The sequence below is a fragment of the Aquarana catesbeiana genome, linkage group LG09, assembly GCF_042186555.1.
Source record: "Aquarana catesbeiana isolate 2022-GZ linkage group LG09, ASM4218655v1, whole genome shotgun sequence".
Lineage (NCBI taxonomy): Eukaryota > Metazoa > Chordata > Amphibia > Anura > Ranidae > Aquarana > Aquarana catesbeiana.
Genome location: NC_133332.1, coordinates 216,780,754 through 216,806,546, shown reverse-complemented (window position 1 = coordinate 216,806,546; position 25,793 = coordinate 216,780,754). Strand labels below are relative to the sequence as shown.

Here is a 25,793-nt window from a genome sequence, read left to right as displayed (position 1 = left end):
AGATGATGTCATCTCTCTGCTCCCTGCCGCACATCGCTCCCACATTGAAGTGGCCCAGCTGTGAGGGCGGAAGAGTGGTGACGGGCGGGCGGAGTGAGATGTCATCTCTTCTCGTCCGCCCGCTCGCCTCTCCTATGCTGCCCGCCGCAGCTGCGACCCGCCTGCTCGTCTCTCCTCCACCTCCAATGCCACCTGCCGCAGCCGCGACCCGCTAGCTCGTCTCTCCTCCACCTCCAGTGCCGCCCGCTGAGACTCTGGGCTCCACATTCTGGGCTCCAGCCTCGATAGCCATACCCTGGTGACGCCTATGCTACCAGCTCTAGAAAATGGTCACCAACATTTAGAGCAAAGAGTTGGTACATCTTCCCAAGTTTGTTGCTTGGCCTATATTTCTGTCCACTCATTAAAACAGGTGGTTGATTTTTTTCCCGGCTTTATTAAAGTGATGAAAACTCAAAAACAGTCACATGTTATTACACCATTTACAATAAAACCCTCTTCTGAGGAACTTTAGTTCAGACCCAAACATGACTGTACTGTAGCTTTTTTTAAAAAAAAAAGAACACCCCACAAGTAGGATGAGGTATCATGGGATCTTTAAAAACAAGAAAACACAACCCCCCCCGCTGCCCAGCAGGTTGATGGTCCTTGTAGGTCACACATTAAAAACCCGTTTAAGGAGGGCAGTTATTAGCCACTCCCTTCGTTAAAAGGAATTCTGAAAAAAATCCCACTGGCTTTCAGTCTATAATGATCAATGCCCTCTACCTGCCAAAGTGGAAGAAACCGTACAGAAAGAGATTAGTAAAGAAAAGATTAAAACAATGGAGCAGATTTACCAGCCAGCCTTGCTTTCATTCTCAGCTAATTTGTCTCTGGACACAGTTGCAGTCTTTCCCTTAAGACTAGACGTATCAGAGTTTTTGTTTGTTTTTTTTAAAAAGCTGGCCATGTCAGCCACTCTTTAGGGAAAGACAAGAGTGGGCATTACAGACACCCTGGAAACATTCTTTTTTCTGCAAGAGACAACTTAGCTGTGAGCCTGCAGCTGAGCTGACCAACCCACTAAAGGCTGAGATGGAAGATGCAAAATGGATGGAATCTACTGGGTGGGTCCAGCCCCCACATTTAATTCTTAGAGTAGTCTTTAATTTCACTTCCCGTTTCGTTCAGAAGAGTCGTCCTGACCAAGGCCTCAGTAACAGCGTAGGGATCACAGTTGGCTGCTGGGCGGCGATCTTCGAAGTAGCCGAAGCCTTCCTGTCCGACCTGGCGTGGGATACGAATACTGGCACTACGGTTGGCCACACCAGCTGAAAATTCATGAATGCTGGAGGTTCCATGCTGCCCTGTCAGGCGTCGAGAATTGTCCTTGCCACCTCGTGGGTCGTAGACACAGATGTGGTAGTTGTGACGCTTTCCTAGTTTCTCAATGGCCTCTTCAATGTGTCTGGCGGGACAAAAAGGAAATGCTGAATCAAACTGGTGTGTTAACAGGTCATTGTATAATCTCAATAGAACACCATTAAACATGGATAGAATTGGTCACTGCCAACACTAAGGGCTTTGTCATTTAGTAATAATGTGAAATAATGTGAATTTTCACAAAGCTATTCCATGCTTTGTGAAAATCTAACATCCGTCAAATAGGACTACTGCATGTAATAAATATAGACTATATAAGATAAGGATTACTGTAAAATGGTAACAAAATCAAGTGCTAGTTTTTATCAACATCTTGGCTCTATTGATAGAGGGCAACATTAATTATGATAGATTAGTATTCTTCGGTTTAAAGTATATATTATCTATCTCAGTGTAACCTCTAGGCTGCCATTGCTGGCCTTCTACTGAAAATACTAATTGCTTGGCTATGAGAATTACTGACCCAGAGCAACAATGTAGAAAAAGAAGAAACTCTGAAATATTTACCTTAGAACGATGCCCTAGATCAGTGTCGGCCCTCCGAGTACAGCGCTGACATCTTCCACCGTAGTTAGTTCCGGCGCTGTGATTGGCTGGAGCCGCGATTATGTCACTCCCATGCATGCACATTGGAGCCACCGGTCACAGCATGACTCATGAATAAACGGCAATAGAGGCCTGTTTCTTCAGTGCGCATGCGCCAACGTCGACAGCAGTGCATATACTGAAAATTTCTCTCTTAAACTTGCAGTTTAGGAGATATTCAAGGTACCTACAGGTAAGCCTGGTTATAGGCTTACCTGTAGGTAAAAGTGGTGTAACAGGGTTTACAACCACTTTAAGGGTCACCAACTCAATGTAATGAAGCCACGTATCAGCATTTTCAGAAATAGGAGCCTACAGGTTTACTGCATAAAATCCCCAGTTAGATCTTGGGATTATTATTATTTTTTTACTGTGGCATACAAAAGCCGAGACCAAAAAGATAGTGTAAACCAGGGGACTCCAACTTTTGAAACAAAAAAGGACCAGTTTACTGCCCCTCAGACTTTGGGGGGGGGGGGGCAGACTGACCAGTGGGAGTAGAAAATTGTGGAAGGAATAGTTCCCCATCTTTGGTGTCAGTGGGAAGCATAGTGCCTTATTGTTGGCATCAGTGGGAGGAATTGCCCCTTGTCATTGGTGTCAGTGGAAGAAATAGTGCCCCAAGGGCCAGATAAAAGGGCCGCATCTGGCCCATGGGCTACAGGTTGGAGACCACTGGTTTAAACCATTTCCTCCTGAGATCCAATATTTTTTTCTTTAACATGATTGTGTAGGCTTTTAGAAGCATTGCTGGTTTCTTCCAGCCCCAAAAAGTTGCCTGAGAGACTCACTTCAGTCCTCCTTCCTTCCGCATGTTTTCCGTGCTGTAGTTTGTGTGACACCCAGCTCCGTTCCAGTTGCCAGTCATGGGTTTTGGGTCCAGCGTTGCCACAACACCAAAGTCCTCACATACTCTGTGTAGGATGAAGCGAGCCATCCAAAGGTGGTCTCCCATATCAATCCCTTCACAGGGTCCAACTTGGAACTCCCACTATAGAAGAGATAAAAGATAGAATATAACTAAACAGTTTGCACATCACATGGAAATGTAGTCCTATCCATCTTGGGCAAAGCAGACTTTCAATTGTTTTAGGGTCCATTTAGATCTGTGTGAATAGACATGAGCCTATGTGCAATGAGATTATTTTACATTTCGACACATGTAGATATATGTTTCCCCAATGTGCTTTTGATTAGAATTTGGAGTAGATCAGGTTAACCACCATTGACCAAGGCTTAAGACTTGTTGCCAATGTGTCAAAATGCATGTTATCTGCAGCCATTGGCTTCTATGAATCTGCCAATGTAAAGCAATTGCAGGAAAAAATGTTGCTGGACACGTTTAGTGTTTCAAGACATGATTAGTAATAGTGGAAATGGGCCCTCACAGATTGTCAGGATTTTAGAGTGGGTCATTTATCCTTACCTGTGATGGCATAACTTCTGCGTTTGTGCCACAGATTTTGATGCCAGCATACAAGCAGGCTTTGTAGTGGCATTCCACAATATCCCTTCCATAGACTTTGTCTGCACCGACTCCACAGTAATAGGGACCTGGAGGGGACACCAAAGGCCATCAGTTCTAAAGCAAAAATAATCAGGCGAGTTTTAATTCAATCTACAAAACATTTTTAACTTGGAGATCTGTGCCATTTCAGCCTCTGGTCTCAATGTACAAACTACAGTCATCCAGCAACAGCTCAAAATAGCACAATTCTCATTTAAACCAAAGTTGTGCTTTGGTGAAATTCTCTGGATAATTGTAATTTTGATGGCCACGATATTTGCAAACACTGAGAACAACTTTAGATAACCATTTCCTGCTGTAGGAAGCTCTGCTAAAGCCCTGTAAACAAAGGTGCCTTGGAACCACAATTCAGCAGCTATCCATTTATAAAACCGTGGCTTAGTAGTGTTAGGGGCAACTCTTAAATAAGTTGCTTAAGTTTATATTGCTTTGCCAAATTATTGCTTCTATAAGAAAGATGACACGGAGTCAGGTATGTCTGTATCACAGTTCTCAGCACAATGGACTGCTCCCTTTACTTCTTTTATAGGCAGTTCTCCAAGCAGTAATCTTATCGGCATTACCAAATGAGGTTAAGGTACAAAGAGTTTCTTATCAGCGAACATGTAATGATTATTCAGCAGTTCCAAATTCCATCTAGATACAGATTGATACGTACACAGAAGAGAAAAGAGCACAAACAATTTAAATAGAACAATTGATACGTACACAGGTAAGAAAGGAGCACAAACAATTTAAATAGAACAATTGATACGTACACAGGTAAGAAAAAGCAGAAACAATTAAAGTGGAACTCTAAGTCATTATTTCAACCCTATCAATTTCCCCCTTTGACATCATCCTCTCCCTCCCCCTGGGTCCTCATTAGGGATGAGCCGAACACCCCCCTGTTCGGTTCGCACCAGAACATGCGAACAGGAAAAAAGTTCGTTCGAACATGCGAACACCGTTAAAGTCTATGGGACACGAACATGAATAAACAAAAGTGCTAATTTTAAAGGCTTATATGAAAGTTATTGTCATAAAAAGTGTTTGGGGACCTGGGTCCTGCCCCAGGGGACATGGATCAATGCAAAAAAAAGTTTTAAAAATGGTTTTTTCAGGAGCAGTGATTTTAATAATGCTTAAAGTCAAACAATAAAAGTGTAATATCCCTTTAAATTTCGTACCTGGGGGGTGTCTATAGTATGCCTGTAAAGGGGCGCATGTTTCCTGTGTTTAGAACAGTCTGACAGCAAAATGACATTTTGAAGGAAAAAACTCATTTAAAACTACTCGCGGCTATTGCATTGCCGACAATACACATAGAAGTTCATTGATAAAAACGGCATGGGAATTCCCCAAAGGGGAACCCCGAACCAAAATTTAAACAAAAAAAATGACGTGGGAGTCCTCCTAAATTCCATACCAGGCCCTTCAGGTCTGGTATGGATATTAAGGGGAACCCCGGCCAAAATTTTAAAAAAAAAAATGACATGGGGTTCCCCCTAAATTCCATACCAGACCCTTCAGGTCTGGTATGGATTTTAAGGGGAACCCCGCGCCAAAAAAAAAAAAAAAACGGCGTGGGGTCCCCCCAAAAATCCATACCAGACCCTTATCCGAGCACGCAACCTGGCAGGCCGCAGGAAAAGAGGGGGGGACGAGAGTGCGGCCCCCCCTCCCTCCTGAACCATACCAGGCCACATGCCCTCAACATTGGGAGGGTGCTTTGGGGTAGCCCCCCAAAACACCTTGTCCCCATGTTGATGAGGACAAGGGCCTCATCCCCACAACCCTGGCCGGTGGTTGTGGGGGTCTGCGGGCGGGGGGCTTATCGGAATCTGGAAGCCCCCTTTAACAAGGTGACCCCCAGATCCCGGCCCCCCCCCTGTGTGAAATGGTAAGGGGGTACATAAGTACCCCTACCATTTCACGAAGAAAATGTCAAAAATGTTAAAAATGACAAGAGACAGTTTTTGACAATTCCTTTATTTAAATGCTTCTTCTTTCTTCTATCTTCCTTCATCTTCTGGTTCTTCTGGTTCTTCTGGCTCTTCTGGTTCTTCCTCCGGCGTTCTCGTCCAGCATCTCCTCCGCGGCGTCTTCTGTCTTCTTCTCCTCGGGCCGCTCCGCACCCATGGCATGGGGGGGAGGCTCCCGCTCTTCTCTTCTTCTTTTCTTCTCTTCTTCTCTTCTTCATTTTCTTCTCCGGGCCGCTCTGCAATCAATGCTGGCATGGAGGGAGGCTCCCGCTGTGTGACGGCGCTCCTCGTCTGACAGTTCTTAAATAACGGGGGGCGGGGCCACCCGGTGACCCCGCCCCCCTCTGACGCACGGTGACTTGACGGGACTTCCCTGTGGCATTCCCCGTGACGTCACAGGGAAGTCCCGTCAAGTCACCGTGCGTCAGAGGGGGGCGGGGTCACCGGGTGAAGCGGCCCGGAGAAGAAAAGAAGAAAAGAAGAAGAGAAGAAAAGAAGAAGAGAAGAGCGGGAGCCTCCCCCCCATGCCATGGGTGCGGAGCGGCCCGAGGAGAAGAAGATAGAAGACGCCGCGGAGGAGATGCTGGACGAGAACGCCGGAGGAAGAACCAGAAGAGCCAGAAGAACCAGAAGAACCAGAAGAACCAGAAGATGAAGGAAGATAGAAGAAAGAAGAAGCATTTAAATAAAGGAATTGTCAAAAACTGTCTCTTGTCATTTTTAACATTTTTGACACTTTTTTCGTGAAATGGTAGGGGTACTTATGTACCCCCTTACCATTTCACACAGGGGGGGGCCGGGATCTGGGGGTCACCTTGTTAAAGGGGGCTTCCAGATTCCGATAAGCCCTCCGCCCGCAGACCCCCACAACCACCGGCCAGGGTTGTGGGGATGAGGCCCTTGTCCTCATCAACATGGGGACAAGGTGTTTTGGGGGGCTACCCCAAAGCACCCTCCCAATGTTGAGGGCATGTGGCCTGGTACGGTTCAGGAGGGAGGGGGGGCCGCACTCTCGTCCCCCCCTCTTTTCCTGCGGCCTGCCAGGTTGCGTGCTCGGATAAGGGTCTGGTATGGATTTTTGGGGGGACCCCACGCCGTTTTTTTTTTTTTTTTTTGGCGCGGGGTTCCCCTTAAAATCCATACCAGACCTGAAGGGTCTGGTATGGAATTTAGGGGGAACCCCACGTCATTTTTTTTTTAAAATTTTGGCCGGGGTTCCCCTTAATATCCATACCAGACCTGAAGGGCCTGGTATGGAATTTAGGGGGACTCCCACGTCATTTTTTTTTTTTAATTTTGGTTCGGGGTTCCCCTTTGGGGAATTCCCATGCCGTTTTTATCAATGAACTTCTATGTGTATTGTCGGCAATGCAATAGCCGCGAGTAGTTTTAAATGAGTTTTTTCCTTCAAAATGTCATTTTGCTGTCAGACTGTTCTAAACACAGGAAACATGCGCCCCTTTACAGGCACACTATAGACACCCCCCAGGTACGAAATTTAAAGGGATATTACACTTTTATTGATTGACTTTAAGCATTATTAAAATCACTGCTCCTGAAAAAACGACCGTTTTTAAAACTTTTTTTTGCATTGATCCATGTCCCCTGGGGCAGGACCCAGGTCCCCAAACACTTTTTATGACAATAACTTGCATATTAGCCTTTAAAATTAGCACTTTTGATTTCTCCCATAGACTTTTAAAGGGTGTTCCGCGGCATTCGAATTTGCCGCGAACACCCCAAATTGTTTGCTGTTCGGTGAACTTGCGAACAGCCAATGTTCGAGTCGAACATGAGTTCGACTCGAACTCGAAGCTCATCCCTAGTCCTCATGAATAAGTTCTAGTCAGTTTTTCCCCAGAGTCCTTTCCCTGACCGCGAGTTGTCAGAGGGGTAGAACCCATCCCCCTAGGTATTACCAACATCTTAAAATTCAAGAAGAGGAGTTTTATAGGAGTAGGGTGATGTCAATACACATTTATCAGTATACCCTGTCTATTCTCCTAATTTTCCTATTTATTTTCCTGTATACACATATATTTGTGATTGTAAGTGATATTAATATTAGAATAATAATTACCATTGGACTTAACAACCAGTGAAAGATATTGGTTGCTGTAGAAGACATTCCACTAAATATATCCCACCAATGTGGTGCAGTATCCTGTTGTATCTGTGAGGAAAGATGTACTAGTCTACCTTTGTCAATAATCATTTGCTACTTTAGGATCATCTATAGCCCATTCGAAAGTTGTTGTTTCCTCTACTTCAAGTACATTAATACCAGGAGTCCATGCATATATTTGTAAAACAACAATCTTCAACAAAAAATATGTAAGTAGATATTTCATCATGTTGTTTTCTCGGGTTGTTTCTTGCAATGTGATGCGTGTATCCAGGTAGGTTTTCCTTCCAGCTTTACTGAGGTGGCTGTGGTCAAGAGTACTTGGTAAGGACCTTCAAACCTGGGTTCCAATGTCTTTCTGGTGTGTTTCTTTACATATACATAATCCCCTGGTAGCAGCGTATGTGTACCTGTTATTGAATTAGGGTCTGGAAGAGAAGAATACACACTTTTGTGGATCTTAGTTAGACGTTGTTGTAATTGTATCACATATGCAGTCAAACTATCACATTGCAATTGCATACTCTGTGGAAAGTATAAACCTAATCTAGGTGCATTCCCAAAAAGTATTTCGTATGGGGATAATCCTGTTTTTCCTGTTGGAGTGTACCTTATAGAGAATAAAGCCAAAGGCAAGCATTCTGGCCATGGTTTGTTCAACTCTTGCATAGCTTTTTGTATTTTTAGCTTTATTGTCCCATTTACTCTCTCCACTGATCCTGAACTCTGTGGGTGGTAAGGGGTGTGGAAACTTTGTTGAACCCCTAACATGGTCATCACATTCTGCCTGATTTCTCCTGTAAAGTGTGTCCCCCTATCTGATTCTATTGTTTCAGGAAGACCAAACCTAGGTATTAACTCAGTGATCAGTTTCTTAGCTGTGGCTTTAGCTGTAGCTGATTTTACTGGATAACTTTCGTGCCAACCTGAGAATAAATCGATACACACGAGGACAAATTCAAAGGGGCCGCTCTTAGGCATTTGTATGTAATCAATTTGCAGTCTCTGGGAGGGGTATTGGGCCCGGACCTGATGTTTTCGTGGGGTTTTTACTCTCTGTCCTGGGTTATTCAGGAGACAGATTTGGCAGGCTGCACAGTAGTTTCTGGCAGTGCTACTGAATCCAGGGGCGAGCCATCCTTGGTTCACAATCCTATACATGGAATTGGAACTGACGTGTGTGGGTAGGTGAACTGCCGCTGCCATCGCTGGGTACAGAGAGGCAGGTAGGCATATTTTGCCTCCTTCCCTCCATACATTGTCAAGGTCTGGTGTTGCTCCCATCCTGACCCACTTATCTTTCTCGCTCTCCCCTGCTTGTTCCTGTAATTTACTCAGCTGCTGCCATGTTGGTTCTGGGATACTCACCTCTACCGCTGCTAAGGTCTCAGGGCTTCCTTCCCCTAGAGCTGCCTGTTTTGCAGTCAAATCTGCAAATGCATTTCCTTTTGCCTCAATTGTTTTTGCGCTTGTGTGTGCCGCTATCTTCATAATGGCTACTCGTTTAACCTTTTGAAGATTGTTCAGGACTCTCTTAATCCCTTCTCCATGTTTTACAGGTGTACCTGCTGCTGTCAGATAACCTCTAGCCCTCCATATGTGGCCATAATCGTGCGCTACACCATAAGCGTAGGCGGAGTCAGTGTAAATATTTCCCTCTCGTCCTTTTAAGTATTCTAAGGCTTGTTCTAAAGCTTTTAATTCTGCTTCCTGTGCTGACATGTGGGCTGGTAAGGGCTGTGCTTCAATCACCCGGGTATCAGTCACTACAGCATACCCTGTGTGATATTTACCTTTGTCATCAGCAAACCTGCTACCATCTATATACAAGGTGTACTCAGCGTTTAAAATTGGTGTATCTGTAAAGTGTGGGAATCCCATTGTCTCCTGTTCCATGAGCTGAAAACAATCGTGCTGATCTACTTCTTTAAACAAAAGAGTGTCAGTGTCCTCATTTCTTTTCTCACTAGTACTATTAGTACTATCATTCCCCCTTGCCAAATCTGGTGACTGAAGAGGCAAAATGGTGGCCAAATTTAAGGTTGTACAGCGCTGAAAAGTAACATTTGGAGGTAAGAGTAAAGTACACTGTAACCTTAATTGCCTAGCCATTGAAATGTGTTTGGGCTGTACCTGAGACAAGATTGCATGTATGTCATGTGTGGTATGCACTACAACTGGATTGTCTAGAACAATCTCTGATGACTTATCTATGATAATTGACACTGCAGCTACCGCCTGTACACAAGACGGTGAACCTCTAGATACTGGATCTAATGCTGCTGAAAAGTAAGCGACTGGTCTTTGTTTTACATGTGCCTGTGTCAGAACACCTGTGGCGTGTCCAGCGATCTCAGCAATGTACAGATTAAATATCTTGGTGTAATCTGGGATACCAATAGCCGGGGCAGAAATCAACAACTTTTTCAAATTGACAAACGACTCATAAGCTACTTCTGTAAGCATATACGGTACAATTTTCAAACAATCGTATAATGGCTGCATCAAAGCGCTAGCGTGTGGTATCCACTGTTTACAGTATTACACGATACCTAAAAACATACGCAATTGTTTGAAATTCCGTGGGGGTAACATTCCCTTTATCACTTGAACCCTCTCCTCAGTGAGATGTCTCGTACCCTGTGATATACAATGTCCCAAAAAGATAACCTTTTCCTGACACACTTGCAACTTTTTCTTATTAACCTTGCAACCTTTTTCTGCCAAAAATCACAACAAATTAAGGGTGGTGTGCAGGCTTTCAGTCTTTCACTTATCTGTGGAATTAATCCCTCCATAAATTGTCTATTGAAGGCTCGGATTGTGACTAGCAGGGCCAAGTCCAATCCCTCATCTGCCATCATACTTTCCATAGATAAGTAAAATTCCGATACAGTCTGTCCTGGCATTTGCTTCATGGGTGATATGGACCCCCTCTCCTGTTGTTTTGCCTGACAAAAAGCTTCTAATCTAGCAATAAAAGGGGCCCTTGAGTCTATATGTCTGACATGTCCTGCCTCCAGGTTGCCATCCCCATCAACTTGTCCTGCAGGTCTGTGTGGACCTATTTCTGTCATAAACTGGTTAAACAGGGTCAGAGTCATTTTGTGTCTGCATAGATCCTCCCCATCCTGCCAGGTCGCTTCATGTGTATTCATTAACTGTGTCACAAATCTACAAAAAGCAGCTGGCTTTGCTACCGGGTCTGGGGCGCTCTGTATTAATGCCATAAGGGTGTCTGCCGACCATGGTGCCCAAGTCCTTATTTGCATTCTACGAGTGACAGTAGGCGGGGCATTTGGATGGGCTGCTTGTCCAAATTCTGGATTGTTTACCTGAACAATGCGTGTATCAGTGCGTACGGGAGCTACAGTTTCTGGATGAGGTTTTTGTGCCCCACAATGCACACATTCTACTGCCCATTCTGGGTTTTGTGCTCCACAATCCTGACAAACCCATCCTCTCCCCTCAAGTACCGGATATATCTTGTGTGGTTTGCGTTCTACGTCAGTGTATGGGGGTGGGATGGCTGAGCTGGGAGCCTCGACATTTTTTGTTCTTCTATCTTTCATATCCCAACCATCACAATCTGGATTATATTTCCACCCCTCTTCTTTCGCTCTATTTGAGACCTTAATTAAGCATTGAACCTGACGCATCCATTGCTTCTCTAACACCTCTCCTTGTCTGTCCCTTTTTATTTCACTCCATACATCCGGGTCTAAGCCCGCTGCTCCTTTCACCTTAAATTTACGAAGGACATCCTTTAAGTCCTGTGCTTCGGTTTTCCCATAAATGTTCTTAATTATCTGTGGCACCGTATAGTGCGCCACAATTCCCTGACGGGGTTTTGTGTTCCTCTGGCCCATTCTAACAGTCCTGCCTAGGTAGCGTGCGGGACACTTAGTGTACAATATAATGCGGCTACAACATATACAAGAATGAATAATTACTTTATATGCTAGCCCAATAACAAACCAGCTAAGTTACACTAGTTCCTCGTTGCCTTCCTCCTAGGGTGCTAGAATACTAGAAACCTCTCCGGAATGAGATTTCTGAAATCGAATTACTTTATATGCTAGCCCAATAATAAATAATTACTTTATATGCTAGCCCAATAACAAACCAGAATGCGGCTACAACATATACAAAAATGCGGCTACAACATATACAAAAATGCGGCTACAACATATACAAGCATTCCTTTAAGTGGCCAGGTATCCGACTAGATCTCCGGACTTTTTGGAGATCTTATTCCCTCCCCGTATCTGGGAATCCCTCTCATACACTCTTATCCCTGCTTTATGGAGCAGACAGGGCTTATACTCTCAACCCGTCTATGGTTTATGAGTTAGATGTGAGGTTAAGCATAAGCGTCAGACCCCCAAGCTCACAAGCCCTCAAGTTCCCAATCATGTGAGGTAAGGCGCATTCCGTTGCTTAGTTCGGCAATCCCCTTCTAACTCATACCATCCTTAACAAGGCTCATTCACTTTCTCAACAAGACAGACAAGACAGACACAGACAACAAAACAAACAAATAATTCCAGCAATATAAACTAAAATATGCAGTAATTCTAGACTCACCACTACAGAGGCTGGTGTTTTAAAACCAGGAGAACCGTAACTGACAGAACGGATAGGCACAAATCAGGGGAGCACAGAATATAAGAAAAATAAAGCTTTTTCTTACCTGGCCAGGTTTTTTGATCTGTGGTTCCCGGAATGCCTATTCCTTTTTGTTCCGTCAGCGTAGCTCAGCCACCTCTTGTAGTATCATCGGTAAGTCCCTGTTCTTCGGGCGCCAAAATGTTAGGGGCAACTCTTAAATAAGTTGCTTAAGTTTATATTGCTTTGCCAAATTATTGCTTCTATAAGAAAGATGACACGGAGTCAGGTATGTCTGTATCACAGTTCTCAGCACAATGGACTGCTCCCTTTACTTCTTTTATAGGCAGTTCTCCAAGCAGTAATCTTATCGGCATTACCAAATGAGGTTAAGGTACAAAGAGTTTCTTATCAGCGAACATGTAATGATTATTCAGCAGTTCCAAATTCCATCTAGATACAGATTGATACGTACACAGAAGAGAAAAGAGCACAAACAATTTAAATAGAACAATTGATACGTACACAGGTAAGAAAGGAGCACAAACAATTTAAATAGAACAATTGATACGTACACAGGTAAGAAAAAGCAGAAACAATTAAAGTGGAACTCTAAGTCATTATTTCAACCCTGTCAGTAGTCAACACTGGTCCTGGTTTCAAATTCGAGTTGAGCACCTAGGCTCGACTCAGAATTTGGAGGTTGTAGGTTGTCTTGCAAAGCAATTTTTTTTTTTAACTGGGTTAACCCACATCTACCTCAGTTAGACTTCGTAGGGGCATTAGAACAGATTGCAACATTCCAAATCTTATAATTCTGGAGCAATTTAATAGAAACTACCTATAACTGAAAGCCAGGATTGCAGTTACTTGAATTGAGACCTTAACTGTGCAAAATCCTTAACATCAGATTGTCACATGTACAATGTAGACTCCACAACATAAATGACACCCAACATTTACACAGCTAATAGCCCCATCAGCCGCAAATGAGGACATGAGAGTGATTAAACATCCTGAAGTAGTCACATGAGGAGCTGCACAGGAGAGACAGATGGCACTTCTGTTATCTCTCAACATTCAGGAGTCCCATGATCTGCCAAGGACCTTGGGTACCAAGAATCTCCCCCCCCCCCCCTTTGGCTTTTCATTATATTAATTCTTTCTAACCCAACCCAGCTTAATCCTGAGCACAAGATCTTATAGCTACAGAACAGAATGACTGCTAGAACAATCCTCAACCTGAAAGTTTTTGTAGTGCAACAGGCATATTCACCTTTTGTATTAAACAAAACAAAGTGCACCTGTATTGCAAATAATATGTTTTTGTTTTTTTGTTTAAAATTGAGTATTGCAGGTGCAATTCACAAGCTGCTGAAGATTATTCCTCCAGCCTCAGGTCCAACTGTAGGCATGGAGCTGGAGGAAGTTAACAGTTGACTTCAAAAGCAGAGGTCAGTGTTATGGTGAGCCATTGAGAGCTATATGTTCCTCTGCCGTGTAAATTTCTGATTTACAGTTTAACAAAACCATCATAAAATAATCTAACCTTGTGGTCCTGGAAAACCATTTTCAGGCCAGCCATATGGATGTCCATTAATGCCAAGAAGAGTGTACTCTTGTTCCATGCCAAACCATGGGTGCTGATCGGCCACCATGTCCATGATCCGCCGACACATGTGACGCAGGTTGGTTTCTGGAAGGAGAAAACCAACTTAAAGTCAATAAAGTTCCATCAGTGGATCTGCCAAAGTAAACGCTAAAGTTGTGTACACTGGAAAAGGGTGAGGTCTGCATCTCTACAATGTGATGATGTGAAAGGGAAGACCTTTCCAACAAGCTGCACAGGAAAGTTTTTTCCTTTGATTCATAAAACCCAATACAATACATGTATGTTACCACTTTAGGCTTCAGGAGTATTCTGCAAGCTCCCCTTAATACCACCTTAAATCAAGACCCAATTAGAACTTTATACATACAGAAAACTATTTCATCAGCCCCTCCCACCCGCCTACATACCCTGCCACAATGTACACATGAACAAATTAACCAACTCCAATTAACCCAAAAGTATGTTCTAGATTGGGGGGGGGGGCACTTTTGGGGGAATCTAAACCCCAGTACAGCATAGCTTTAACACTTGTTGCTAAATCTATAAAAACCTTTAAATATTGATGAGCGACTATACAAGTCATGTCATCATGTTGCAAGGATTTCTGGAATGTCAAGTAGACATCACTCAAAGCCAACATAGTTTGGAATTTTAGAACTGTACAAAGTGCTTTTTGCTGTGTGGGAACTTACCAAGCACCTTTCCAAAACATAGAAGGCAATCATTCACCATTTCTACTACCCAGTCTAAACAGTGGAATTGCTCAGCAATGTTCTAGTGATGCCAGAGATCTCTCCAAAGTGGAGAAGGAGATTTAAGGTCATCCATGAGCTCCAAAAAGTACTGCAATACTTGCAAAAACAGCAGCATGTGCTCAGTATTTTATATACTCTGCGCCACAGCAAATAAAATTGGAACCCTTTCAAAGATGAGCAGACACTATGCCATAACAAGTATCCCTTGACTACAGATGCTTGTTATTACCACATAGGAATGCAGAAACTGCCAACTAAGCAATACTTAGAATTCTAGATGTAATTATAGAACCATAAAATGTCCCATGTTCATAGATTCTCCAGTTCTGCTACAAGGGTACTGTACCTGCTGATTTTCGGTTGTATTTTAGGACCTCACACATGACTAACTTGTTGGGGTTCAGGCAAAAAGGGTCACGAAACATCTTGACAGGGACAAGGAACATGTCACTGTTGGAGTCCTCAGCTTGATATGTGCCTGAGCCACCAAAGTTCCATTCTGGGACCTCTAATGGAAGAAGAGGAATAAGAGTTAGCAGGAATACCAGGTTAGAGATCACATGGCAGAGGAGAGGACAATATTCGGATTACAGCTGATCACCTTTGAGGCACAATAATACATTTTCCTGGTTGGTCATTTTTGTTACACACAATCTGTTATTTCAAGGGTTGAATAAAATATTCATCGAGCTTTTCCAGAGTGCTGATGAAGGTCTTTTTTCCCCCTCCCTTAACCACTTCCCGACCGCCGCACGACTATGTACGTCCTAAGTTTGAACGGGGATATCGTTGTTATGGCAGCAGCTAGCTGCCATAACCCCGGTATCCCCGTTTTCGTGCGGCGGCCGGCTTTTAGATAAAAGTGGTCCCTGTGGCGGATTCGCCGCGAGATCACTTTTATCAGTGGCGGGAGAGGGCCCCCCCCCTCCCGCCGCGATCCGGTGCCCTCCGCCGCTTACCAGAGCCGTCGGTAGCGGCGGAGGCGATCGCGTCCTGTGCCGTGGTGTGTCTGGAGACGAGTGAGGCCAAGATGGCGCTCACTCGTTTCCATGACACTGCTGGGCGGAAGCGACGTCAAAACGTCACTTCCGTCCACGCCTCTTAAAGGCATATTTTTTCAAATGTCATTTTTCTAAATGACTTTTTTTTTTTTTTATTGCATTTTAGTGTAAATATGAGATCTGAGGTCTTTTTGACCCCAGATCTCATATTTAAGAGGTCCTGCCATGCTTTTTTCTATTACAAGGGATGTTTACATTCCTTGTAATAGTAATAAAAGTGACACATTTTTTTTTTTTTTTAAACAGTGTAAAAATAAATAAAATATTGTAAAATAAATAATAAAAATAAAAAAAAAATTTTTAAAACCCCCCTGTCCCGACGAGCTCGCGCGCAGAAGCGAACGCATACGCGAGTAGCGCCCGCATATGAAAACGGTGGTCAAACCACACATGTGAGGTATCGCCGCGACCGGTAGAGCGAGAGCAATAATTCTAGCCCTAGACCTCCTCTGTAGCGCAAAATATGCAACCTGTAGAATTTTTTAAACGTCGCCTATGGAGATTTTTGAGGGTAAAAGTTTGACGCCATTCCACGAGCGGGCGCAATTTTCAAGCATGACATGTTGGGTATCAATTTACTTGGCGTAACATTATATTTCACAATATAAAAAAAAATTGGGATAACTTTACTGTTGTTTTATTTTTTTATTCAAAAAAGTGAATTTTTTCCAAAAAAAGTGTGCTTATAAGACCGCTGCGCAAATACGGTGCAAAAAAAAGTATTGCAATGACCGCCATTGTATTCTCTAGGGTGTTAGAAGAAAAACCATATATAATGTTTGGGGGTTCTAAGTAATTTTCCAGCAGAAAAAACTGTTTTAAACATGTAAACACCTAAAATCCAAAACGAGGCTAGTCCTTAAGTGGTTAAGAGTCAAACCATGTAAAGTGGATGTTTCCATGGATGCAGAATAAACATTTTCTTGGAAAACATGGAAGAGATCCAATTCTAGTTCTGCATACTCCACTTTAGGCCTCATGCACACATAAACCATTGCTTTTACAGGTATTTTTAAATTGTTTTTTACCTTTAAATGCCCCTCTATAAGAGGAAGAGGCATTTAGAGTTAAAATGGGAGGGGGGAAAACGCACTTGTGTTCAAGAGTTGAACATAAAAACTCTCAAAGCGCTTTAACATGCATTGTAATGGCTAGAATTCTGGCCAATAGAATGCATTAAATGCCAGATGCAGAAACATGCATGAATGCACATGCAAAAATGTGTTTTTTTACGCGCATATACAAACTGTTGTAATTCCTACACCGTTCACCTGATTTGGATGTAAATACCGTCAAATTAAAGCTGAAAGTCTGCAGTTAAAGCAGTTGTTCGTTTCATTTCAAATCCATTGTGGTGGTGTATAGAGCCAAAAAGATTCGAATTGTGTCGATGTTCCAATATTTATGGACCTGACTGTACGTCACTGCGTTCTGGACGAACAACAAGAAAAACCATATATAATGTTTGGGGGTTCTAAGTAATTTTCTAGCAGAAAAACCTGTTTTAAACATGTAAACACCTAAAATCCAAAACGAGGCTGGTCCTTAAGTGGCTAGTTTGGACTTATCAGCTTATCTGACTGCCTTTATCTTCCACTCCTCAAATGAATCATTGTCTCCACCTCCTCCTCTGCCTCTCACCAAGGACAGCACAATGCTTCAGGTGGGAATAGATGGCAATAGTAATAACGTACACCTACAGCAATAGACTGCTAGAAATGCTTAGAGCCTTCATTTCATGCCTACCCCAAAGTCAAGAACCCTGATGCAATCGCATGCTGGGGTACACATCTTGAAATGCTACAGTCTACACACATTCCATTATCTTTCCTAGCATTTGCTTCAAGAATAAAGGAAACAATGCAAATGCATGTACAATGAGCATTAGCAACATACCTTAAAACAGCATAGGCAGGAATAGGGCCCAACTGTGCTGGACATGCGACTTCCAAGCTGCATCCTTGCTCAATGTGGGCAGCAATGATAGTGTGCCCGCAGGATCAGCTCTGCCATAGAGTCATGGGCGTGCACAGCCCATTGCATTAGGGTGTGTACCCCAAAGCTCAAACACATATGCATGTGTGCGCATGTGTATATATACCGACAGTGTCAGTAGAGCAATAGACGGTGTCAGTAGGGCAGTGGATGGAGTCAGTAGTTTTTATTTTTATTATTTTATTTATTATTTTTTACAGTTTTATTATTTTTATTTTACTATTTTTTTAGAAGCCCCATTTGGGGGCCTTGGTGAAATGTCAGGGGTCTAAATGGGGAATCTGCGCCACATGGGGTGATTAGGGCCCAGGCACACCTGGCACACCCTGTGCGCACGCCTATGCATAGAGTTATTTATGGTACTGTCACATTGCACAATTTCTTGGAAATTTAGTGCGGCCTTTTAAAATCGTGGGAGGAGAGATCATAAATTGAATAAATCCCTTTGAACTGTGCCTTAAAAAGCAAACCAATCCTCACAATAGCAGATTTGGTTTTTGGCTTTAATGCACTGCAATATTTAGCTGTATGGTATATTTTAGCTGCGTGGACAAGGTAAATCGTGATTAGATTAGTCTTAGCATGCTTTGGAATGCACAAATGCCTGTGTGCTAAAGCGCCTTTGGAATTTTTACTTCAGAGTGCATCCAGATGTCCAGAAATTGGAAGACCGGCAAGCTGTAAAAGTGGGGGAAGGGCTGCCATCTTACCTTCAATAGACTTGGGTTCATAGTCCAGGGTCTTGGTCTTGCAGCGGATCCCTTCTCCAGTGCCATCAATCCAGACGTAGGTCACCTGGACCATCCCTGCTTGAGGCAGCTTCATATACTGCTCCCTCACCCCGTTGTTGAGCCTGGAACTGTGTGACACAGACATGGTGGAGATTGCTGATCTAGAAGAAACAGAAGGAAAAAATACTGTTATTATACAGGATTTATATAGCGCCAACAGTTTGCGCAGCACTTTACAACATGAGGACAGACAGTACAGTTACAATTAAATACAGGAGAAGCCAGAGGGTCCTGCTCATTAGAGCTTACAATCCAGGAGGGAGTTTGTGGAGGAAACAGAAGTTTCCTGAAAAATCTTACAAAACTGCAAGCCAGCAACATTCTTGTTGGCAGATCTGCAGTACCCTGCCATGCTGCCAACTACTAACCTGGAGCACAACAACCCACCATTTTCAAATTAGGGCCTCCCATTAAAGAAAAAAAAATGTGCTGCAGCACTTAACAGTGCTTAGTCCCACAAATACCCATTGATCCTGCCAGTGAATCCCACCTAAAGCAACTTCCTTTGATGGGATGACCACAATGCTGCACTGTCCCTGAATTCAGAGCACAGTTGCCACTCATGTAGGGAGGGAAGAGGAGGAGGGAGGGGCATGAGCATGACAACTTGTACTCAATATTCTCAAGCAATTCCATGATTGGCACGCATTAAGTTGGCCATACATAGATCAGCAGGACCCAGCCAAATTTTCAATCCATAAGCAGGGTAGTGGTAAACAAGTCGATCTATTGGTTTGCTAGGGTGTGGATGGAATCGAAGCATTTCCTTTTGCTCAACAAGCAGGTTTAAGGAAAGAGAAGGACTATAGCAGCTGCTAGCGATTCTGGGAGAGCAGAGGTGTTGAGGCTGCATTCTTCCATCATATTTTTGCGGGTGAGACACCTTCATCGAGTTCCGGACCATCCATCTCCCCCAGCTTACCAACGATTGCCATAGAGGAACCAGGGGATCCTGCTGCACATGCCCTCTCATCGAGCCTATATTGGGATCGCTGATCCTCAAGCCTGTATGACACCTAGCCGTATGGCAAACGTGTCCACCCATTCTGGTAAGGGTATTTGCTCCTTCTATACTCTTTTGTGGATATCGACTATTGGAATACCATCCCTGTGATTTACATGACTTCCAAGAGTTTTGAGACATCATCCTTGTGATTTACATGACATCTTAGATTCACTTCGTGCTCATCCATAAACATATCATTTCACCTTGTTGGACACTTATACGAGTATAAACACGTATTGAGTTGGACACTCATATGGTTATGGACTAAATAGTTATTTCTTGAAAAGAATTGTTCAAATATTTTTTCACTTATTTTACAATTTTTTTACATGTATGGTAGTCACTTATATGAGCACCATTCACTTTCATTTAGCGCTGCATCTTTCATCACTCAGCTGCTAGCAATAATTGCAAGAGAATCCAGCAGGCTGGTTGTACCCAAGTTGATCACTTAACTTAGTACATTCAGCCTGCCCATTAACGATTCAAATCTTGGCCGGTTCCTGCTTAACCCGCCAAGATTTGAACAGTGTATGGCTGGGATGGGATCTTTTGGTGTGGATGGCTTCCCCCGCCATGCTGTGAGAAGGCAATTGCTGATTCCTCTGTCAGCACGGTCTGTGTTCACGGGGGAATTGTGTAAATGTCTTTGGTTGCAGGAAAAAAAAAAATAAAAAATTGATTTGTGCCTTTTATGATCAGCCTGAGGCAGGCCAGACAGAGCGAATTTTTTTCCTACAACCACAGGTTGACAGGGGAATCTGGTGTGTGGCCACCCTTACTATTAATTCTAACCAATCCTTGATATGATCTGCCCAATCAATGGGTAAAACATAGCTAGTATATCAAAAGTTCCTGCAGAAGTAAAGCAAGACAGTTCATAAACTGTCCCAGGGGATGGAGAAACGCTTGAAAATGTGCTAAACAGCTTCAGGATGATGGTACAAACTAAACATGGCCAATTATCTTCTAAAGAGACCACAAAATCAGCAGACACCCATCAGAGGCGGCTCTCTAATTAGGCAAATAAGGCAGCTGCCTAAGGCCTCGCACTCCCAGGGGCCTCACGGCCGCCTAATATGTCTAACGCGTGTGTGGGATTTGCTGGGAATGTTCCCAGGTTGGTGGCACCGTCTTGCATCCGGGGCCGCAACTAATTTTCCCCACCCAGGGGTGGACTGTCACTCACCACTGCCCGAGATCGGAGGGTCAGTGGGTGGAACCATCTACTCCTGTCCCCCCGGCTCCTCCCTCCTGCCGTGTACCACGGATCTCTGCCTCCGGCTATGTGCAGAGCTTCGATAATGCCTGCAGTGGCTGAGCAGCTCCCCCGGCTCCCCGATCTCCTCTGCAGAGTGGACGATCTGAAATGGAGGAGGACCCGTCAGAGCTGATGCCCGGTGATCATCCACGAGCCAGTCTGCAACTAACAGCCTCAAAGGTACAGTCCTGCCCGTGCCCGACACTGACACATCCCGACCCGTGATGTCACCTCCTGACTGAGGGCGCCCAGAGAATTACCGCTGCCTTCCGACCTCACACACGCTGCCCTGAGTGATGATATGCATGCAATCCGGCATATGATGCCACATACTGACCCCATGCTATCATCATTATCCTCCTCATCCCCCTGTTCCTGGCATCCTACTTCCTGTAATACTTCCCACTGTCAGGTTCCTACCAACTTACCCCTGTCATCATCTCCATCCTAATCCCCCTGTTCCTGGCATCCCACCAGCCTACCATCATCTCTGCTGTACCCCACTGCCAGCTGACTACCACCTCACCCCCTGTCATCATCATCCCCTGTCATTATCATCACCATGTACCCCACCTCTAGCATCCACCACCCTACTTCTGTTGTACTCCACTGTCAGCTGCCTACCACCCCACGTCATTATCATCCCCCCCTGTACCCCACTGTCAGCTGCCTACCACCCTACGTCATCATCCTCCCCCCTGTACCCCACCGTCAGCTGCCTACCACCCCATGTCATCATCATCCCCACTGTACCCCATGTCAGCTGCCTACCACCCCACGTCATCATCATCTCCCCCCGTACCCCACTGTCAGCTGCCTACCACCTTACGTCATCACCCCCCCTGTACCCCACTGTCAGCTGCCTCCTACCACCCCATGTCATCATCACCCCCCCTGTACCCCACTGTCAGCTGCCTACCACCCCACATCATCATCATCTCCCCCTTGTACCCCACTGTCAGCTGCCTACCACCCCACGTCATCATCATCACCCCCCCTCCCCTGTACCCCACTTCTGACATCCCACTCGTCAACATCCCCACCTCTGGCATCCTACCACCCCACCCCCTGTCATCATTCTCATCTTAATCCCTCCTGGTACTCCACTGCCAGCTTCCTACCACCCCACCCCCTGCCGTCATCATCCCCCCTGTACCCCAACCCTGACATCCTCCCACCTTGCCTCCTGCCATCATCATCCCCATGTAACCCACCTCTAGCATCCACCACCCTACCTCTGTTATTATCCTTATCTTTATCCCCACGTACCCCACCTCTAGCATCCACCACCCTACCCCCGTTATCATCATCATTCTCTTCATCCCCTATACCCCACTGTCAGCTGCCTACCACCCCACCTCATCATCATCCCCCTGTACCCCACTGCTGACATCCTACCACCGCGCCTATTGTCATCAACATCCCCATCATCCCTGTACCCCACCTCTGGCATACTACCACCCTACCTCCTGTCATTATCATCCTCATCCCTCCTGTACCCCACCTCTGGCATCCTATCACCCTATCAGCCTCTCCCCAATACTGCCACCATTACCCCAAACTGCATCCTGTCATCCAACCAACTGTACCTCAACAGTTGCATCATACACCATAATACTGCCCTGCCACCCAGTGAGCAAACAGTGAGTGATAATGATAAGCAGTAACCCATAGCAACCAATCAGTGAGCAGTAATAATGTGCAGTAACCTCTAGCAACCCATCAGTGAGCAGTAATAATGTGCAGTAACCTCTAGCAACCAATGAGTAAGTGGTAATGACATGCAGTAACCTCTAGCAACCAATGAGTAAGCTGTAATGATGTGCAGTAACCTCTAGCAATCTATCGGTGAGCTGTAATAATGTGCAGTAGCTTCTAGTAACCAATCAGTAAGCAGTAATGATGTGCAGTGACCTCTAGCAACCAATTAGTGAGCCTGGAGCAATCAGTGAGTGTGAACTAGATCTTTATGTTTACATTATTAAAGTTTTTTTTTAGATAAGTCTATGTGCATTTGTTTTTTGGGATGTTGGGATGGGAAGCGAAATTGCTAGGGGTGGGGGCCAGGAAAATATTTGAATTATTTTTCCTATTATGGGCGTGAGTAGGGCCTCATGTCTAAGATTTGCCTAAGGCCTCACAAAGCCTAGAGCCGCCTCTGACACCCATCACAAGTCTTTGCAGAGCTAATCGCCTGGAGAAGAATCAGATTTTCCATCCTGGGTGAGAACAGCCAAAAAACTGGAACCAACTGTTTATTCAACTTTACAACTGGACAGAGCAGTCCCCTACTGATACAGAGACAGGGGGAGGGGGATTAACCATTAGAAGCCCAGAGAGACTTAACTAACCTGATAAACAACTCCCATTGTTTTCAGCCTCTCCAACTAAGAAGCCCAACTACATAGAAAGCAAGCTCTGCAGTACAAACCCATCATCACAAAAAGCTGTATATGGTCACCAATTCAGACGACTGAAATCCTTATCGATCCCATGATTTAGTTATATTAAAAATATATTTAAACTAAATAAGAAATGAAAATAGGAGTTTAAAAAAAAAATAGCCAAAAAAAAACCAAAACAACTCACCCCACACAGACAGTTGTTACAATGTTTCTGGTCAGAGTTTGAGTAACAATTTGTCTAAGAAAAGTTTCTAAGCAACAAATTAGACACAGCAGTGTTCCTGCAATTTTCTATGTTGGGGAAAATTTTTTTTTTAAATTATATATATATATATATATATATATATATATATATATATATATATATATATATATATATATATATATATAAATAAAAGTTAGATGATTAAACTACAAAATCCCCTGTATATTTTTAATCTATTCAATTGACATTTGAGCGGGAAAAAAACCCCACACGCAGTAACACAAAGCAATAAAAAAAAAAAAAAAATATATATATATATATATATATTCAAGAAAAGAATAATAATCTACAAAAATAGACTGCAGAAAGTTTAGAGGTCCGAATTTTACAACAGCAGATTGGAGGGAGTTTTGTACATAAAGACAATGGGAAATCTCAAACGAAACATTTTCATAGAGATCCACTTCATCAGTATCCCAACAAAGCTCAGTTTAATAAGAAATTCCTGCTGGCTACTACATCAGGCTTTGTATTGCCTGACAAGTCAGCAATTCCTGAAGATTCAGAGCCAAATAAATAAGATCACAGCACAGGACAATGAAGATAATCTGGCTTCAAGTCAATGGATAAGGTGCAAAACCAAGGGAGATAGATAGAATATATATATAAAAAAAGTGTTTGCAGAAAATGTATGAGCCAGCAGAGCCATCCACACAATGCTCTATGGAGGAGGAGAGCTCCTGGTTGGGGATCGCAGAGCTGCTTTGCTCTCAATTCCCAATCAATGGACAGTGCAGTTCTCTCCTGGCACATGGTCAGCAGGCAGAGGAAGGGTTAATAGGAAGAATTCAACAGCCTGTAGAGGATTGGATGGGCACAGGATGCCAATGTGATATATTACACCACCCCCACCATACATAGAAGCGATGAGCCCCAACATTACCTTATTAGCAGGGATTTTTTTTTTTTTTGAAAAGCCAGTGGCGTGTGAATCACACCCAAAAATTCCACCCGGTGTCAAAAAAAGTGCACACACATGAAGAGTGAAACACAAAACGTGCAACGGGTGTTACACTCCCTCCACTAGGGAAAGACCTTACCCTGATCCCCCGGGGCGTTAGGCTCCTGACGGGGACTGAGGTACTTCACATGGGTCCATCTGGCCGAAACCAGATGGACCCCCTTTCTCTGGAGGGTCTGCCGAAACAGACCCACCCAAGTACTAGGTGGGACTCCCCCTGAAGGGAGACCCATGAGAGAAGGAGAACCAAGCCAAAAGGCCTATGTTCACCCCCTCCCAAGACTTTCAGAGTAGGCCCGAGGACCCACACCCTACTCATCACACTGTGACAAACGTGAACACCAAACAAAAAAATACATAGTGACAAACAGGTATAAATAAAAAAAAAGTGGGGAGAAGGAAGGTGGGAAAAGTGAAAGTGGCCATTGTGCAATACAATGGCCAGGAATCAAAAATTCCTCTGGTCCTAGCCAAAAAGCTCGGCCCTAGAGGCAGGTGTGAAAAACGTGTGTGTGGTGAAGTGACCAAGGTGCCAAATCTCAAAGTGCCCCCCAACACTTGCTATGGCACCCCTGGACTGCCACTCCAGGGACACATTCACCACAGGCTTTTCTCTCAACCCTGACCAACAGCCCAAACCGATACAGACCCCTTCCCCACCAGAAAGGTATAGAGCTCTGAAAGCTCAGGGAGAGCCCTCTTCGCTAAGCTCCCCCGTCACTCCTATTGCTCCCACCTAATTATATTCGGGAAGTACTAACCAAACCCTTATTAGCAGGGATGTAGCAGCAGCAGCAGCAGCGAGCCCCTTGTCCTCTGGGAATCAGATGTCACTGAGGCTCCCCCTGGGGGATCCACACACTCTTATAGTAGATGACACCTACAGGACACGCCCACACGTCTGATGTAACTGGAAAGTAATAAGAGAAGGGCTTTCCCAGCGTGCTCGCTGACCCGCCCACTGCCCTCTACAACAAAATCCACATTCCATCTCCTTCCACGCTGTGATTTCCTCTATTTCTTCAAGACCCAGAATACTGCCGTTCACTTTCCATGTCCCTCTATTATTTATATCACTTTAATATTATTAACCACTTGACCCCCAGGGCAATTCTGACATTTCTCACATACATGTAAAAATTTGAATTTTTTGCTAGAAAATGTCTCAGAACCCCCCAAAACATATTTTTTTAAGCAGAGATGATGGAGAATAAAATGGTTGTTGTCTTTGCAGCAATCTGAGGCTTTAAAAGCAAGGCTCAGCTGCACATTTTTTTTTTTTTAATCTTTAAGGAATGCGGATTGTACAAAAAGGCAAGAAATCAAACATGTCACCCAGCCATGTCCAGGAATAGGCAATGATAATAACTAGTCAAACAAGTCTATGTAAATTAGTGAGATAGAAATCAAGGTTCCATTACAACGTTGTAGTAAGACAGGAGACTG

At 44.1% G+C, this 25,793-nt stretch overlaps 1 protein-coding gene across 1 annotated transcript; it reads right to left on the bottom strand.

The window, feature by feature from the left end:
• Window positions 1-431: 431 nt before the first annotated feature.
• Window positions 432-25,244, bottom strand: LOC141108264 (glutamine synthetase-like). The gene is made up of 7 exons (XM_073599698.1): window positions 25,109-25,244; window positions 18,369-18,550; window positions 14,949-15,110; window positions 13,785-13,931; window positions 3,437-3,564; window positions 2,802-3,001; window positions 432-1,450 (listed from the first exon to the last, which is right to left on the bottom strand). Exons 2-7 carry the CDS (start codon window positions 18,532-18,534, stop codon window positions 1,129-1,131), a joined length of 1,125 nt encoding a protein of 374 aa, XP_073455799.1. The 5' UTR covers window positions 18,535-18,550; window positions 25,109-25,244; the 3' UTR covers window positions 432-1,128.
• Window positions 25,245-25,793: the final 549 nt, after the last annotated feature.

What these genes read in the sequence shown, in the direction of transcription:
- LOC141108264 (XM_073599698.1), bottom strand. Translation starts at nt 18,534, where the DNA reads ATGTCTGTGTCACACAGTTCCAGGCTCAACAACGGGGTGAGGGAGCAG. An exon ending in TGGTTTTCCAGGACCACAAG is followed by an intron (nt 3,565 to 13,784) that starts GTTAGATTATTT and finishes TGTCCCCTCCAG; the next exon opens with GTCCCTATTACTGTGGAGTC. An exon ending in CGGAAGGAAGGAGGACTGAA is followed by an intron (nt 1,451 to 2,801) that starts GTGAGTCTCTCA and finishes TTGTCCCGCCAG; the next exon opens with ACACATTGAAGAGGCCATTG.